We start from the raw sequence: 18,636 nt of genomic DNA on the forward strand, positions 1-18,636 counted from the left end.
TGAAGTGTTAAACCTCTGGACATAGCATGCATAAGGTTTAAAGTTTTTGTGGTGAAAAATCTCCTCTTCATTTTTATCCTCTTCCGCTTATCCGAAGTCAAGTGACAGCAGCTTCAGCAGGGAAGCCCAGTTTTCCCTCTCAGTCAGTTCATCAGCTTTTCTGGGAGGATCCCAAGGACTTTTCAGGCCAGCCGGGAGACAGTCTCCACAGCATGTCCTGGGTCGGCCCCATTCCCTGCTCCCGGAACACCTCACCAGGGAGGCATCCAGGAGGCATCCTAATCAGATGCCCAAACTCATCTAACTCCTCTCGATCCAGAAGAGCAATGGACCTGCTCAAAGGCTCCCTCCCGGATGACCGGGTTTCATAGTCCACATTGCTGCAGACGCTGCACCTGGAGAGGCCATCCCACCTTTTTTTCGACTGATGACCATGGTAAAATCATTGGACATTTAATTAGTATGCTAGCTTTCATTAGATGAGGGAGAAAATAAAGAATGACTTAGAACAGGGGTCACCAAACTACGGCCCGCGGGCCGTATCCGGCCCGCGGGCACATTTGGACCGGCCCTCTGAACAATACTAGAGACGCTATCGGATTTTTTTCCTATTTGGCCTCTAAGACTGGGACGTTTTACTCTTGTTTGGTTCATTGCACCCCTGCTGAGCCCACAAATCATCCCAGTGAAGCGGGCCTTCGCATTGCTTCTTTGGTGACACGCGCGGGGAGAGTGTTTGCCTTTGATGCATGCGGGCACTTCCACCGTTGCATGCGTGAGCAGAGTGTTAGCGAGACATCTGGACGATCGCAGGTGAGGGCGGAGCCCTGGTACCATCGCTATTGCGATGCTATTCAAGCATATAAAAACTGCAACCTGAACCTGTTTGAGAACGGAATAATGGCGAAAAGGTTAGTTAAGAGAAAAATTGATTCAGAATGCAGGGTATTTAACCTGCAGTGGACAAACGATTATTTTTTTGTTCAATGCAAAGAAAAGGCTGTTTGTCTCATCTGTCAAGAGACGGTGGCAGTATTCAAAGAATACAATCTTCGCCGGCACTATGAATCCCGTCACAAAGACAAGTACGACAGCGTGCAAGGCCAAATACGAGCAGACAATCTCCCAAAGCTAAAAGTTGGACTATTATCTCAGCAGACTACATTTCTACGCCAAGCTCAGCTGAACCAGGCATCCGTTCGGGCCAGCTTTCGGGTTGCTAAACTGATAGCAAGCAACGGTAAGCCTTTCACTGACGGAGAGTTTTTTAAGAAATGTATGGATGTTGTCGTGGAGGAAGTGTGTCCCGAGAAGAAAGATGCATTTAATGCCGTAAGTCTGTCGGCGAGTACAATCACGAGATGCGTTGAAGAAATCTGGAGTAATGTGTATGCCCAGCTGCAGCAGAAGACGAAAGAATTTGACTTTTTTTCATTAGCACTGGATGAAAGCACAGACGTGCAAGACACAGCGCAACTGCTCATTTTTATTCGTGGAGTTAGCGCAAACTTTGAGATATGCGAGGATCCGGCAGCCCTCCAAAGTCTCAAAGGGACCACAACGAGAGAGGATATTCTTGACAAAGTGTGTCAAACAATGGAGAAGTTGGACCTGGACTGGTCAAAGCTGGCTAGCATCACGACTGACGGGGCTCCTAGCATGGTGGGCGAAACTCGCGGTTTAATAGGACGCATGAACCGTGAGTTGGAAAAAAGGGGTCTCACCGCCCCGCTACGAGTCCACTGCCTAATTCACCAGCAAGCACTGTGCTGCAAAGTGTTGACGTGGGATTCTGTAATGAAGGTTGTGGTGTCGTGCATAAACTTCATCAGGGCAAAGGGAGAAGAGTGTGCATGGCACAACAGAAAGTTAATGTTCCATGGCTTTTTTTCTATGAAGAACCCAGAGAGAGTTATTTAGATATTATTTATTTCATAAATAGTGTTATTTATTTCCTGTTTTTTCTGTGAAGAACTCAGAGAGGGTTATTTAGTTATTATTTATTTTATTAATATTGTTATTATTTGTTTCCTGACTTTTTCTGTAAAGAACCTGGAAAGGGTTATTTGGTTATGTGTGGCTTTCTGGAAAACAATACATTTTTTAAGCTCCCCTACGATCGTCACACTTTTTCTGTTACAAACTGACACCGGCCCCCCATCAGAGAAGGGAAAAGTTATGTGGCCCTCACAGGAAAAAGTTTGGGGACCCCTGACTTAGAAGAACACTGACGAGTTACATTATTGATTGGGAAGAACGGCCAACCTTACCTGAACCTCGAGTGGTGTTCTATTGTTGAACTTCTATGCCCACCGTGGGTTGTCAATAATGAACACCAAAACATTTTGTGAGGGTCTGCTGAACACCTGATAGATTCCCCGTCTGAAAGAGTTTGAACTCGGACCTCCGGCAGAGCTTTTCTCATGTCCAGAAGGCGGTGAGGACATTGAGTCTGAGTGGACCATGTTCTGCCCTCTATTGCTGATGCGGCTGCCTGGAGCTGCACCCGCATGATGGTCGGTCCCTGTCGTGGCCACTATCCCAGAAACCCGTTGGTGGACACTGGCGGTGAGGGATACTATCAGGCTGATTGAGTCTGATCGGGCCTTTTTCGGCCCCCGGGACTCCGGAAGCAATTTACGGGTAATGATTGGCCAAGCAGCACGCGGCTCTGGTGGTGTCTGAAGTAAAAACTTGGTCATGGGAGGAGTTCGTTCAGGCAATGAAGAACGACATCCGAGAGGCTTCAAGGAAGTTGGCTCCGATGGTGGGGACAGATGCCCGTGCAGCCCGGAAGACTGAAACGTTTTGTTAGGGTCTGCCGAGGATGTCTGGCGGAGTCCCCTGTTGAAGGAATTTAAATTCCCACCTCGGATAGAGTTTCTCTCATGCCTGGGAAGAGGCGGGAGACATTGAGTCCGAGTGGACCATGTTCCATGCTTCTATTGCTAAAGGGGCAGACCGGAACTGCGGCCGCAAGGTGTTCGGTGCCTGTTGTGGCGGCAAACCCAAAACGCGCTTGTGGACACAGGCGGTTAGGGATGCCGTCAAGGTGAAAAAGCAGTCCTATCGGGCAGCTGACGGATACCCGGTGGCCAAGCGGCTTTGGCCGTCTCCGAGGCAAAAACTCAGGCGTGGGAGGAGTTCGGGGAGGCCATAGAGAACGACTGTCTGGTGGCTTCAAGGAAAGGGGGTCTCAGAAGGGGGAAGCAGTGCACCATCAACACAGCGTATAGTGGGGATTCCACCGACACGCCTTCCCATGAGGAAGCAGAGCCGGGGCACTCTGGGGTGGATTCTCTTATCTCTGGGGTTGAAGTCACCAAGGTGGTTAAAAAGCTCCTCGGTGGCAAGGCCCCGGGGGTGGATGAGATCCGCCCGGAGTTTCTAAAGGCTCTGGATGTTGTGCTGTCTTGGTTGACACGCCTCTGCAACATTGCGTGGACATCGGGGACAGTGCCTATGTATTGGCACACTGGGGTGGTGTTTCCCCATTTTAAAACGGGTGTGTTCCAATTATCTGGGAATCACACTCCTCAGCATCCCCAGGAAGGTCTTCTGAGGTACTGGAGAGGAGGGTCTGCCGGGAGGTCAAATCTCGGATTCAGGAGGAGCAGTGTGGTTTTCGTCCTGGCCACGGAACAGTGGATCAGCCCTATACCTTTGCAGGGTCCTTGGGGGGCATGGGAGTTCGGCAAACCAGTCAACATGTGCTTTGAGAAGGTTTTCGACCGTGTCCCCCGGGGAGTCTTGTGGGGGGGAGGTACTCCGGGAATATGGGGTTCCGGGACCCCTGTTACGTGAGGTCCGGTCCCTTTATGACCAGTGCCTGGTCTGCGTAGTCGGCAGAAACTCTGATCCATTTCCAGTGGGGGTTGGAGTCCACCAGGCCTGCCCTATGTAAACGATTCTGTTCATCACTTTTATAGACAGAAGCTAGCTTGAAGATAGCTTGGCGCAGCCGTGTTGTTGAGGTGGTCCGGTTTGGTGGCCTCCTAAGCGTCCTGCCGAATAATAATTACCAGAGCCACCCCTGCCATCCCATTGCGGAGCCACAGCAAGCCACCTGGAGCGGCCGAATGGCCAGCCGGTGATTCGGCGAAAGCCTTGCTGCCTGTCTACTGGATAAGCAACCGGAAAGCCTGGATCATGAAAGCCTTCCCAAAATGAAACTGAAGCTGTACCTCGCTGAAAAGAGGGGCTCTCCTTCAAGGACTGCCATTAACCTGTTTTGGGGGATTTTTATCAAGCGTAGACGAACTATTTTCACCATGAGTACAGTATTTACCATTTTTTTATACCTACATCCTATTTAGATTTTAATACATTAGTCTTTACATGCCTTTAACTGTTATATTTAATAAATACACTTGTTGATAAGTGTACTTGTTTTTTGTTTAGGCATGGTATGGTAGTAATCATAGGGATGATGCTACTTCGCTACATTGTCTGCGATATTCGAGGGATTACTGTAATTGTAATCACAGATTTTTCATCCGTCGTATAAACAAAATTAATTTCCCCCCAAAATGTTGCAAACAAAAAAAAATCATTTCATTTGGGATTAAAATTGTTTTTGTTGGGGGGTTGTTTTTCAAGTTAAAAAATTTAATGTCACAAATAAAATGTCATTCATTTTACAAATGCACTTCTTTTTTGCACATCCCCATACTAACGTTGTTGAGTTTGCGATGTTGGAGGGTCACATTCAATACAATTTACGCACCTCCCAAATCTTTACTCTCGTGTTACAGGGATTCAACACATATCCTAATATACTACAATGACATAATATCGGACACTGTCACACCGCAAAAAAGTGCTTCTATGGCAAAATACATTATCTTTATTCAAAGACAATGAGTGGAAGATTTTTCCCTGGTGGTGGCTCAGTGGTCTGAGTGTCCCACTGTTTTTGTGGTGGCCTGTGTTCTATTCCTGGTTGTGTCAGGCAATGTTCCCTCTAATTTTTCGTTGGTCTGAGCAGAAAGTCAACCTCCCTGAGCGCACTGAGTACCAGTGTGAGCGACATCATCGGTACTCGGATGATTCGCCTAAAGACGTTTCGCCGACGGACGTTTGACAGACGGGCAGGTCGCCGAATGAACGTTCGGCAGAACGTCCATTCGGCGACCTGTCCATTTTTCATGTAAAACATGCTGTAAAACACGAAAAACATAAGTGGACAGAGCTGCTGCCGCTTAAACGGCGCCATCATGGGTAAAAAAAAAAAAAAAAAAAAAAAAAAAAAAGATTTTTTTTTTACTGCGCGCCATATGATTGCTGCTGCGCAGAGAAGACGAGAGTAGTGCGCAATTGCGCACGCGCGCAGCTTAGAGGGAACACTGGTGTCAGGTCTTTTAAGTGGGGGCTCTTTGCCAGTCTCTATTCTTCAAGGGGGAAGGATTGAAACATCCGTGGGTGGAACTTTCCTTCCACATGTGCATCGTGAAAACATACTGTATTAGTATTAGATAAACATTGAACTCATGTCTATTTCTTTCATATTTTATCGTCTGTATTTAATATATCTATATATTTATTAAAATAACCCAATTTGTATTTTTTTCATATTTTTTCAGGAAAACTTATCTATATTTCAGAAATTTTATGCTAAAGAGAAGACCTGAGACCCGTTTTAGATTCTGCACCCTAAAAATATTTTAGAACAACTATCACACCTCGGACATAAAACTTATGTTCCCCAATGCTATTATTTTTTATAAAATCCAAGTGATTATCTTTTTAAAACTGCAGCATCTAAGATGAAACTTTGTGTCACACCAAAGGAAAAACATCAGTGGCTTGTTTATGGGCCGTGCGAGTGGGGCGACAGTGTTGTCGGGCTCCATTGCTGGTCTAGAAGGAAGCTCACAGTTAGCTCTGCGACGGGCCACCAGCATGAGGAAGACCTTCACTACAGGTGTAGCAGCAGTCAAGAAGAAGAGTTTGTGTATCCAGGTCAAACTTCAGGTGGTAAGTAGGTCTTTTGAATACAACAACCAACATAACAAATTCTCCCAGGAGCTTTTTGTCTTGGAGAGGACCACGCAGATTGGCATATTTCAGTCTAGGGTTTTATGTTCTATATATTTCCCGAAATCTGTTCGTAAACATCTTTTAAACCCACAGTAGTCACAAATGTTTTGAATGGTACATTAAATCTCCATTTTACTTCAGGATGCCTTGATTGACATGGTACGTCGCTCCAAAGTCCATTTTGTCCATTGCCTGCTGCCCAAAGCAGAGACAGTGGGAGGAGGGAGTGAGTCACGTGTTACACATGGAGAGAGTGCAGATTCAGGCCTTATGACATTGGATGTGGGTCTTTTAAGAGCTCAGCTCCGAGGATCCAAACTGCTAGATGCGCTGCGCATCTACAGACAAGGTAATTAAGTGCAATATAGAAATAAGTACATAAATTATATTAACTCATTTGCTGCCATTGACTGTGACAGATGAATCATAAATTAGCGTTTTTACAATGATCACAGAGTAACTTTGTCAAATGATCCTAACTGAAACTAAGAAAACACATCAGCCCCACTCCTTTTCTTTCATAGCCTTTAACTTATACACATTAGCAGCACTCCTGTTGTTTCATAGCCTTTAACTTTTACACATCAGCCGCACTCCTGTTGTTTCATAGCCTTTAACATTTTTATCTTTATTAATGAACTCATTAACTGCCTCAGTAGACTTCAAATTATTTGGGGCTCCCCAGTAATCGGACAATTACTGCCAGAAAGCCCCACCCCCCACACTCTGTCCAAATGGACATCTATTGCCATCAATGGCACTGAAATATGATCTTTCAATGCTAGCAGTGGGCGGCCCAGTGGCACGAGTGGTTAGCGCGTCGGCCTCACATCTCTGGGGTCCTGGGTTGAAATCCAGGTCATTCCCATCTGTGTGGAGTTTGCATGTTCTCACCGGCCTGCATGGGTTTCTTCCCACATTCCAAAAACATGCATGGTAGGCTGATTGGACACTCTAAATTACCCCCTAGTTATGGGTGTGTGTGCATGGTTGTCCGTCTCCTTGTGCCCTTCGATCGGCTGGCCACCGATTCAGGGTGTCCCCCGCCTCTGGCCCGTAGTCACCTGGGATTGGCTCCAGCACCCTCCCGCAACCCTAATGAGGATAAAGCGGTTCAAAAAATTAGATGAGAATGCTGCCAGTTCCAGTTCAAATGGATTGGATACGTATCTGTTGCTGTCAAACAAAGTGGAATATTTTTCAATTGGGTATAAAGCAATTAGCATTTAGAAGCTATTGACTGTTTAACACGCATATGTTCTTTTTATCTTAACATTCTTTTTTGTTCTGCTATCATACTTCTAACTTGCATCCAGGATACCCAGACCACATAGTCTTTTCTGAGTTCCGAAGGCGTTTTGATGTTCTGGTACCACATCTGACTAAGAAACATGGGTCCCACTACATTGTGACAGATGAGAAAAGGGTAAGGGTAAAGTTTTTTAGCTTAAATAAATTTGGCATGACTAATGATATATAGTACATTCACTCAATATTTCACTGTTTATATCCGGTGTGGCCAACTCCGGTTCTCGATAGCCGCTATCCAGTCTGTTTTCCATATCTCCCTCCACCAACACACCTGAATCAAATACTCGGGATCGGTATGAAGCTTCTGGACAGCTTGCTGATGAATTGATCATTTGATTCAGGTGTGGTAGAAGAGGGAGATATGGAAAACAGACTGGATAGATACATTGGAATCTCAGTTCACACACCTCTGTGAAATATGCATGTTCTCTGTGTACTACAGATTTTTCCGAAAACAGCTTCAAAGGTTAAATAAAAAAAATAATTGCCTTTTATGAAAATATACTGTATTTGTCTGGCTAGAATGGATAATAATAATAATAATAATAATAATAATAATAATAATAATCGGACATAGGCCATGTCGTCATTACCACAACACAAAAGCCTACTTGTCATCACACGCAGAAACTGCGTGTGACGAAATTGATGGTGCTTCTCCATAAGCTACGTTTAATCGGCAAAAGACCTAAATAAGTGTAAGTTACGGACTTGTAATTTGTCATTCCGCTGTTGTGGATACAGGTCGCTTACCTCTCGATTACCGCACACTGTCTGCCACTTACCTTCCTTCAAGTCAGCTAGTAGGAGGCAGATCACCAACCAAACATCTATTCATATGCCGCAGAAGGGAAGGGGGGATATGTTAGCGCGAGTTTAGATGTCTGATGGATGTGGGGAAAAAACTGTCCTTAAGCCTATTTGTCCGAGCTTTGTGGGACCTATAGCGTCTGCCAGAGGGCAGCAGCTGGAACAGATTGTGACCAGGGTGGTAAGGGTCCCCTATGATGTTCTTGGCTCTGCTGAGGTAACGCGGGCTGGCAATGTCTTCAAGTGAGGGCAGAGAGCAGCCGACAATCCTCTGGGCAGTGTTAATCACTTTCTGCATGGCCTTTTTGTCTGCCGCCGTGCTTCCAGCGTACCACACTGTGATGCCGTACGCCAGGATGCTCTCTACAGTGGTTCTATAGAAGGTTCTCAGAAGATTGGAGCCCAAGTTGTTCTTCCTAAGTACCCTGAGGAAATGGAGTCGTGTCTGAGCCTTCTTCACCACTGCCGTGGTGTTTGTAGACCATGAGAGCTTGTCCGTGACGTGGACCCCCAGGAATTTAAAGGACTGGACCCTGTCTACACATACTCCATTTATGAGGAGTGGGGCCAGATCTGTGCCGTGTTTGCGAAAGTCCAAGATTATTTCTTTAGTTTTCGTGGTGTTCAGTGTGAGATTGTTCACCGAGCACCACGCAGACAAATTGTTGACCTCATCTCTGTAAGCCGACTCATCCCCTCCTGAGATGAGTCCGACCACAGTGGTGTCGTCAGCGAATTTGATGATGGCGTTAGACTGGTGGGTGGGTGTACAGTCGTAGGTGTACAGGGAGTACAGAAGAGGACTCAGTACACAGCCTTGAGGGGAGCCAGTGCTTAGTGTAATGGAGGAAGAGAGGTGGGGACCAAGTCTAACAGTCTGTGGTCGGTTGGTCAAGAAGTCCTTTATCCAGCAGCAGATTGAAGAGGATAGTCCAAGGTGGGAGAGTTTGTCAGTCAGAATGTCCGGTTTTATGGTATTGAAGGCTGAGCTGTAGTCAATGAAGAGCATCCTCACGTAGTTCCCAGGGTGTTCCAGATGGCTCAGTGCTGTATGAAGAGCAATGGCAATAGCATCATCAGTGGACCTGTTTGCTCTATAAGCAGGGAGGTGAGGGTCAATTGAGGGAGAGATTGTATTCCTGATATGGCGGGCTACCAACTTTTCAAAGCACTTCATGATCACAGGCGTGAGGGCAACAGGCCTATAATCATTCATGCTGCCAATGGTTGGCTTTTTGGGGACAGGGATGATGGTGGCAGATTTCAGACAAGATGGAATGATGGATAGTTGCAGGGAACAATTGAAAATATTTGTGAAGACTCCAGCCAGCTGGTCAGCACAGGCTTTGAGCACCTTCCCAGGTACTCCGTCTGGGCCCGCAGCCTTCCTGGTGTTCACAGACCGCATTACCAGTCTCACTTCCTGTTCCCGGAACGTCAGTGTATTGCTGCAGGGTGGTGGTGGGGGTGTTGAGACTGGGTCTGATTTGTCAGTCTCAAAGCGGGCAAAGAAACGGTTCAAATTCTCCGCTAGTGAGGCATCGGCATTAACAGACATATTATTGTTGTTGTAGTTGGTGATATGTCGTATTCCTTGCCACATCTTCTTTGGGTTATTTTCTGTGAAGTGCTCCTCAATTTTTTTGGTATATGCTGCCTTGGCCTTTTTAATGCCTCTTTTCAGCTCAGCTCTGGCAGCGCTATATTTTATCTTGTCCCCTGATCTAAAGGCGGAATTACGGCATTTGATGAGTGCCTGTGTCTCATTGGTCATCCAGGGTTTTTGGTTAGGAAAAACCCGTATTCGTTTATCTATAGTGACGTTGTCGATGCAGTTTTTTATGTAAGAAAGTACAGAGTCCGTGTAGTCCTGGAGGTTGTCGTGTACAAAAAGTTCCCAGTTGGTGCGGGAAAAGCAGTCCTGCAGCTGAGAGAGTGCGTTGTCGGGCCAAGTTTTTATTGTCTTCATTTGTGGCGTTGTTTGCCTCCGGAGTGGAGTGTAAGCGGGGGTGAGAGATAGGCAGAGGTGATCTGATCCAGCTAGGTGAGGGAGGGAAGTGGCTTTATAAGCATGTTTGATGTTAGAATAGACATGGTCAAGAGTTTTGTCTCCTCTAGTATTACAATTTACGTATTGAATAAACTTAGGTAAAACAGACTTTAAACACGCCTTGTTGAAATCACCAGCGACAATAAAAACTCCATCGGGGTGGTCAAGCTGTTGTTTGTTAACAGCCGTTAGCAGGAGGTTAAGTGCCGTGTTAACGTTAGCATTCGGAGGTATATAGATAGCCGTTGCTATGACGACGTTAAGCTCTCTTGGTAGATAATAGGGCCTACATCGTATTGCTAATAACTCTAAATCCGGGGAACAGTGAGTGTCAATAATTTTACTGTCACAACACCATTCATTATGTATATACATGCACAGTCCTCCGCCCTTGCTTTTGCCTGTTAATACTTTTGAACGGTCGAAGCGAAAAAGCGTTCGGCTAGCTAGCGATACCGCCGCGTCGGGGATATGCGGGTGTAGCCACGTTTCTGAGATGATAATAATATTACAGTTTCTAACAAAGCTGTTGGTAGCAATACGAAGTTCCAACTCATCCATTTTGTGGGTGATGGATCGGGCGTTGGTCAAAAGGATACTAGGAAGCGAAGCTCGGTGTGGTTGTTGTTTCAGCTTAGCAGCAAGGCCGGCCCGGCATCCACGCTTCTGTTTCCTGTCCCTTCGCCGCCTTCGACGTGCTTTTGGTGGGCTGGCTAGCCACGGAGATCCCGGAGAGTGTGTTAAGAAATCGGATGTATCGCATATCCTTCGGATAGTGAGTAAATCCTGGCGACTGTAAGATAACGAACGACACCGAACTGGAGAGCCTGAAGCCGCTGCGTCAGTGCGCGCCGCCATCTTGAGTACAGGTTATACAAGCAATTTCCATGATAACTGACCAAACTTACAGGCAATTAAGCAGGGTCAAAGACCTCTGCTGCTGTTGCTGTAGTTGTTGAGTCGGCCGAGGCGCCTGAGGATAATCCTCAGAAGCGCTAGAATCGCAGTTGGGAGGCTGGCGTGTTCTCTGAAAGAAAAACGGAGCCGCCGATGGTACCGGGCAGACTGCAGTGCAGGGTACCGGAGCCAGAGATGCTCAGCCGATTCTTCTTCCTCCCGCCCAAAGAAGAAGCGATTGGAGATGTAGGGCGGGCGACACAACTCCGATCGGAGAAAAGGGCACCTCCCATGGCGTGAGTCTGGGTGGGTTGAGTTTGATTCGTAGTCCCGTGAGGGGGCTTTTGCAGGACACCACGTGAAGGTTCCTATCATGTCCCTGCTGCAGCAAGCAGGGCACAGATGTGGTAAACACAGAGCTGCCAACTAATCCGGAATTTTACCCGGAAATGCAACGCAAACACTTTAATTTTTTTTGAGGCAACCATTTCAGAAAAGTACCACATTTCCAATTTAAATGCCTCAAAATTCACACCATCGCTACGGCTTCCGCCATTTTGGTTCAACTGCACTGTAAACCTGAAGAATTCGGTAACAAGAGTGCATTGTGATTCATGAGTTACAAGTTCTGACGAATGATTCATCTTGTGCGACTTCAGCGCATATCGAATTTCCGTGAATCGCGTTCACTCTGGATAAACTCTGGAAATGGGACAAGGGTACTCCTGAAATGGGGTTGACAGAGGTTGGCAGCTCTGTAAAAAGTTTGCAAACAGGAACATTTCTAAACACATTGGACTTAAGTGTTGAGAAATCTGGTCAGTATTTGGATTGGATTGGATTGGATAACTTTATTCATCCCGTATTCGGGAAATTTCGTTGTTCCAGTGGCAAGAGGGTGAGGATGCAGGAATAGCAAAGGCATTTTAGACATGAATAGATAGGTAATAAGTAGGTCAAGAAATAAATACATGAATAAATATATAATTAAATAAGCGTGTTGCTTAGCACATATATACATACATACATACACATAAATGTAGATGCATGCATACGGTAGGTCTTAACACACAGCCATTTTTTTGTTAAAGAGCCTGACAGCTGATGGGAGGAAGGATCTGCGGAAGCGCTCCTTCCTGCAATGAGGGTGCCGCAGTCTATTGCTAAAGGAGCTTCGGAGGGACTCCACAGACTCATGCAGGGGGTGGGAGGTGCTGTCCATGATGGACATCATCCTGGTCAGCATCCTCCGCTCTCCCACTTCCTCCACAGAGTCCAAAGGACAGCCCAGAACAGAGCTGGCCCTCCTGACCAGCTTATTCAGCCTGTTCCTGTCCCTCTCCGTGCTCCCGCATCCCCAACAAAGCACTGCATAAAACACTGTAGATGCCACCACAGTGTCGTAGAAAGTTCTCAGCAGTGTCCTGCACACTCCAAAGGACCGTAGACTCCTCAGTAGGTAGAGGCGGCTCTGGCCCCTTTTGTACAGGGCATCTGTGTTTGTTGTCCAGTCTAGTTTGTTGTTGAGGTGAACACCCAGGTACTTAAAATTCTCCACGATTTCAATGTCTGTACCCTGGATGTTCACCTGAGTGGTCTGTTGAGGATTCCTCCGAAAATCGATGACCATTTCCTTTGTCTTACTGGTGTTGATGTAGAGGTGGTTTTGCCTACACCAGTCAACAAAGGCTGTGATGACTCCCCTGTACTCCAGGTCGTTCCCGTCCGTCACTCGTCCAACAATAGCGGTGTCGTCAGAGAACTTCTGGAGGTGGCAGGTGTCTGTATTATGTTTAAAGTCCGATGTGTAGAGGGAGAAGAGGAGTGGAGAGAGCACTGTGCCTTGTGGGGCCCCCGTGCTGCAAGCTACCACATCAGACGTACAGTCCTGGAGTCTCACATATTGTGGTCTGTCAGTGAGGAAGTCGATGATCCATGCGGCTAGGTGGTTCCTTACTCCAGCCTCTTCCAGTTTCCCTCTCAGTAGAACCGGCTGAATGGTGTTGAACGCACTGGAGAGGTCAAAAAACATCATTCTCAGCGTGCTTTCCGCGTTCTCCAGGTGTGAAAGAGACCTGTGCATCAGGTAGGTGGTAGCATCTTCCACACCAATGCCTGGACGATAGGCGAACTGCAGAGGGTCCAGCTCTGCATTCATCAGGGGGCTGAGGTGATTGAGGATGATTCTCTCCAATGTCTTGATCAGGTGAGAGGTTAATGCTACCGGCCTGAAGTGGTTTGGCTCCCTGGGGTACGCAGTCTTAGGAACTGGGACCACGCAGGAAGTTTTCCACAAGGTGGGGACCTTCTGCAGACTTTTGCAACCTTTTTGGGCACATACACAGGACCGTGCATTGTCCTTTCACCTACAAAAAATAGAAAGCAAGTTGAAGCAAAAACTAAATCGGACAATACAAAATTCTCTTGTGGAAAATAAACATGAATATGAGTAGTGAGCAAGCATGTAACAGTATTTAAAAAAACTAATACCTACATGTTAAATCATAACATCATAACAGAATAAAAGCGTTAATGAAACTGTTTCACAATGTTCAACTGTATAAAAGTACCTGTATCAATGCAAAAGGGTTGAACACAAACAACAACAATAGTGTCCAGCGATAATATCTAGCATTAGCAGCGTATCTGCCTGCCAATAGCAGATCCTATAACTTTGATTTCATTTCTCGTTGTAGGGAAAAAGTCAACAATATAATTCATTCATTCATTTTCTGAACCGCTTTATCCTCACAAGGGCCGCGGTGGGTGCTGGAGCTTATCCCAGCTGACTTCAGGCCAGAGGCCGGGGACACTGTACCAGGCGATCGCAGGGCACAAGGAGACGGACAAACATTTACACAGACTCATACCTAGAGGCAATTTAGAGTTTCCATTCACCCTACCATGCATGTTTTTGGAATGTGGGAGGAAACTGGAGTACCCAGATAAAACCCACGCAGACCCGGGGAGAACATGCCTGAATAATAAAAATGCAAAAATATTATTCAATATGGTAAAATATGACTTTTGTCTTTGTTATTAATATTTATTTGTTTGCTAATTTTTTAGTCTATATTTACAGGCAGTAAAGGAAATGCTGGAGTCATTGGATTTGGAGAAGAGCAGCTATCACATGGGAATAAGCCGGGTGAGTGGAGGACTCTTCATTACCGATATGCTAATCAGGGAAAGATACTGTAGGGCAATGTTCCCTCTAAGCTGCGCACGTGCGCATTTGCGCACTACTCTCGTCTTCTCTACGCAGCAGCAATCATATGGCACGCAGTAAATAAAATCCAAACTTTTTTTTTTTTACCCCTTTCCCCATGATGGCGGCGTTTAAGCGGCAGCCAGTGGCAGTAGCTCTGTCCACTCTTATGTTTTATGTGTTTTACAGCATGTTTTACATGAAAAATTAGAGGGAACATTGACATGCACCTGCTTGTGGCAGGTGTGATACTGGTGTGCCCATAGCGAGCAATGATGATGTCGTGACCGGATGATTCGCCTAAAGACGTTTCGCCGACGGACGTTTGACAGACGGACAGGTCGCCGAATGAACGTTCGTTCAAACAGGGTTTAATGATTAAATACAAATACCGTAATTACTCGAATATAACACGCAGATTTTTGCTATATAATTAATTCCAATAGTTGGGGGTGCGTGTTATAATCAAAAACTAATTTTTTTTTTTTTTATTTATTTATTTTTTTTGTGTCTTGTTACATGGCCCTTAGCCTGGTGCTTTTTCTTGCCAAATAAATTGAATTGAAATTGAATTGAATAAAATAAATTACAAATTTTCGATCGAAACAAGCATTGTCAAACTCACTTTGACGCACGGATTTTACGTCATCTCGTAGAGCCGACGCACGGATTTTACGTCATCTCGTGAAGCCGACGCACGGATTTTACGTCATCTCGTAAAGCCGAGACCACCACTCCCCCCCTCTAGCCTCGTACCCGTCTCAGTTCACCCTCTCTCAGTTCAGTGTTATAATCAATAACTAAAATAAATTACAAATTTTCGATCGAAAAAAGCATTGTCAAACTCACTTTGACGCACGGATTTTACGTCATCTCGTAAAGCCAATCGGATGATGTGTTGTGGGAGGAAGAGGAAGTGGATGAAGGAAGCGTGGACGTTGATAGGATTCTCAACGAAGAGATGTATGAGAGGACAGACAAAGAGAGAGAGGAACTCTTCATTTGAAGGATTCTAATGAATAAATTTGTTTTAACAAAACAATCGTGAAACGAAGAAAAAAAGGTAAGATTTCTGATTTTCGTCAGCGGGAAATTTTAGGTGCGCACTATATTCGAGTACTGCGTTTTTCCAGATTTGTTTGGCCCAAAATTACCTGCGTGTTATTTTCGAGTGCGCGTTATATTCGAGTAATTACGGTACTAGTATTTGTTAGTTTAATGATTAAATACAAATACTAGTATTTGTATTTAATCATTAAACGCTGTTTTCAGCTGGATTTGACCGAATTTGAGAGCATTTTGGGCCGTTTGGCGAATGGACGTATATAGACGTTTTTTTGCCTCCATCGCGACATTTTACTGAGGAATTCACTTCCCTGGGCTCGGTTCTAATGTCCAAAGAGCTCCAGTATTTGTATTTAATCATTACATGCTGTTTTAAGATGGGTTTGACCCGATTGCTGTCATTTTATGGGTCGGTTCTGCTACATCTGCCCGCCCAAGAGTGCTTATTCCCGGGCTGCCATGCCCGCCCAAGAGTGCTTATTCCTGGGCTGCCATTGATGGTAGACTAATAAATTGAGAGTGATGAGCGGCAAAGGGAAATGAATCATTGATTTTTACTATAATTTGGACAACGCCAGCGGCGGGCCGGATTAAAAATCCTAACGGGCCGTATATGGCCCGCGGGCCGAGGTTGAAAAACTTGTACACACACGATCCGGGGGCGGGGCGAGCGCGCGAATCCCGTTTCGGCGAAACCTCCGTTCGGCGGAACGTCCATTCGGCGACCTGCCCGTCTGTCAGACGTTCGTCGGCGAAACGTCTTTAGGCGAATCATCCGAGTACCGATGATGTCGCTCACACTGGTACTCAGTGCGCTCAGGGAGGTTGTCTTTCTGCCCAGACCAACGAAATATTAGAGGGAACATTGCTGTAGGGTCATTTTGATTATTTTCTAAATACATTAAAATTGTTTGAAAATATAGTGGTACCTCTACTTATGGAATTAATTGGTTCCAGAAGCGGTTTTGTAACTTGGATTTATTTAAGCATATTTTACATTCAATTTGCATAATTTGTTCCATGATCTTTAATACTTTCCCGTAAACCCTTCTAATTAAATAAGTATACCAGTTTTGCATGAAATACATATGATAATATTTGAATAAGAAATGCAAACACATTTTCCAAAGGGGTGGAATTTTGAGTGGCAGCTGACTAAATATACAGTGAGTTCAATAAGTATTTGTTAACCCTGCTATATTGCAAGTTCTGCCTCTTATAAATAATGGAGGGAGAGATCTGATTTTTTTTTATTGTAGGACCATGTCCACTGTGAGAGAGATAATCTGAAAAGAAAAATCCAGAAATCGCAATGTAGGATTTTTTTTTGCAATTTGTGTGATACAGCATTGATCCATTGAGAAGTGGTGTTGATTTAATTCACTGTTTTATATATTATAATAAAGATAGAAATTCATAATTTAAAATGGGCAATGTGAGATGTGCACACAATAATGCGCTTTGATAATTTCAAAAGGGTACAATACTGTACCATTCTGCTGCAGACTTAGAGAAACAATCAGAATTCAACCTTCAAAATTGTATTCTTGGATGGTTCAAACATGCACTACCGGTAGCCATCACCACTTCGCATATTAAGTATCCAAATCAAAAATGTTAAAAAATGGCAAAATTCACGCTGGATATCAGAAGATACTTCTCTGTCTTCTGTCCCACTCAGAAAATGGCGGAAGACAGGAGACTGTCAATTAACTCAGCTGCGTAGTAGAAAAATGGAGGGCACTGGGTGGTCGCCGTCCTTTTTATTCAGAAATAGAGCTTTCTGAGCAGACTGGACGGCCGGCAACCACGGTGTGGGTGATTTTTTTTTCAGAAATGCGAGACCCGGGCGACCTTACGGCGAATGCCGTTGCCCTTAATCAAAAATAGAGCTTGCTCAGCGAACTGGATGGTCAGAAGGCTCGGGGTCGCGGAACTGATGGTGGAATTTCTGAGAATTTTTTTAAAGTGCAAACTCTGGGCGACCTTACGGTGGATGACATCGCTATTATCCAAAAATAGAGCTCTTTGGGCGGGTAACACTGCTGGACGGCATGGAGGAACAAAATAGAACTTTAATTTACCCCCAAAACAATGACGGCAAAAAGATGAAGAACGTGGTTTTAATACTTTGAGAAATTGGTAAGAAACTTTCAATATGGCTCACAGTTTGAAAATGTGTGCCAGAGATTGATGAAAACATGGTCATAGCCATCGAATGTGGAAATCGCCTTGACAGTGTACCAAAAAAGAAACAGCAGTTACAACTCCCCATCAACATCTTCCTTGTGCGCCGAAAACCTCTCGCAACAGCTCCTCCTGAAAAGCTCCCCTACGGCACGGCACCTCAATTGATGATCCAATGCCTCTCGAATAACCTGCTATTTAAAAATTTAAATTAAGCAGAGAGGACCTATTTTCCCTGAGTACAGAACTTAATGTATTTACCTTTATTCATATATAGATTATATTTAGATATAAATAATCTTTTCACATGCCTATATAACATTTAATAAATACACTATTTGATAATCGTGTACTTGTATTTTTGTAGAGGTGCAAAAACATATAGTATGGTAGTAATTATAGGGGTGATCCTACTTCGCGGTTTTTCAATTATCGCGGCCATGTCCGGTCGATGCTATCCGCGAAATTCGAGGTATTACTGTATTTTGACAGAGGACACGCATGGTAGGCTTATTGTACACTCTAAATTGCCCCTAGGTATGGGTGTGAGTGTGAATGGTTTTCCGTCTGCTTGTGCCCTACGATCGGCTGGCCACCGATACAGTTTGTCCCCCGCTTCTGGCCCGAAGTCAGCTGGGATAAGCTCCAGCACCCCCCGCGAACCTAGTGAGGATAAAGCGGTTCAGAAAATGAATGAAATATATTAAATTAACTATTTAATTGAATGAATTACAGTGTGGCTTTTTCTGCTTGTGAACCTTTAGGTTTTCTTCAGAGCAGGAACTTTGTCGAGGTTAGAGGAGCAGAGGGTAGTTCAGACCAGAAGAAACATCTCTCTTTTCCAGGCCGCTTGCAGGGGATATTTGGCCAGACAAGCATTCAAAAAGAGGAAGGTAAGACGTCATGACTCCCCCCCCCACACACACACACATTAAATGATCCTGCAAAATTGACTGAAGTGTTGTTGTGCCTTTTTAAAACGGCCTTCTATTAGAGTAAGCCTGCATGATATATCGTTTGAACGTTAATATTTCTGACTCAGGACATCTGCTTGTTTCTTTTTTATTCA

The 18,636-nt window shown here is 45.1% G+C and overlaps 1 protein-coding gene across 5 annotated transcripts in view; it reads left to right on the forward strand.

The window, feature by feature from the left end:
• myo18ab (myosin XVIIIA b) overlaps positions 1-18,636 on the forward strand; it is a 197,988-nt gene that overhangs the window by 111,584 nt on the left and 67,768 nt on the right. For all 5 annotated transcript variants that reach the window (XM_077610588.1, XM_077610591.1, XM_077610590.1 and 2 more), the window contains 5 exons: positions 5,790-5,976; positions 6,181-6,388; positions 7,356-7,465; positions 14,190-14,255; positions 18,332-18,460. In XM_077610588.1, the coding sequence (XP_077466714.1) occupies positions 5,790-5,976; positions 6,181-6,388; positions 7,356-7,465; positions 14,190-14,255; positions 18,332-18,460 (700 nt within the window). The remainder of the gene's footprint in view (positions 1-5,789; positions 5,977-6,180; positions 6,389-7,355; positions 7,466-14,189; positions 14,256-18,331; positions 18,461-18,636) is intronic.

Source organism: Stigmatopora argus, chromosome 10, assembly GCF_051989625.1.
Source record: "Stigmatopora argus isolate UIUO_Sarg chromosome 10, RoL_Sarg_1.0, whole genome shotgun sequence".
NCBI classification, from domain to species: domain Eukaryota; kingdom Metazoa; phylum Chordata; class Actinopteri; order Syngnathiformes; family Syngnathidae; genus Stigmatopora; species Stigmatopora argus.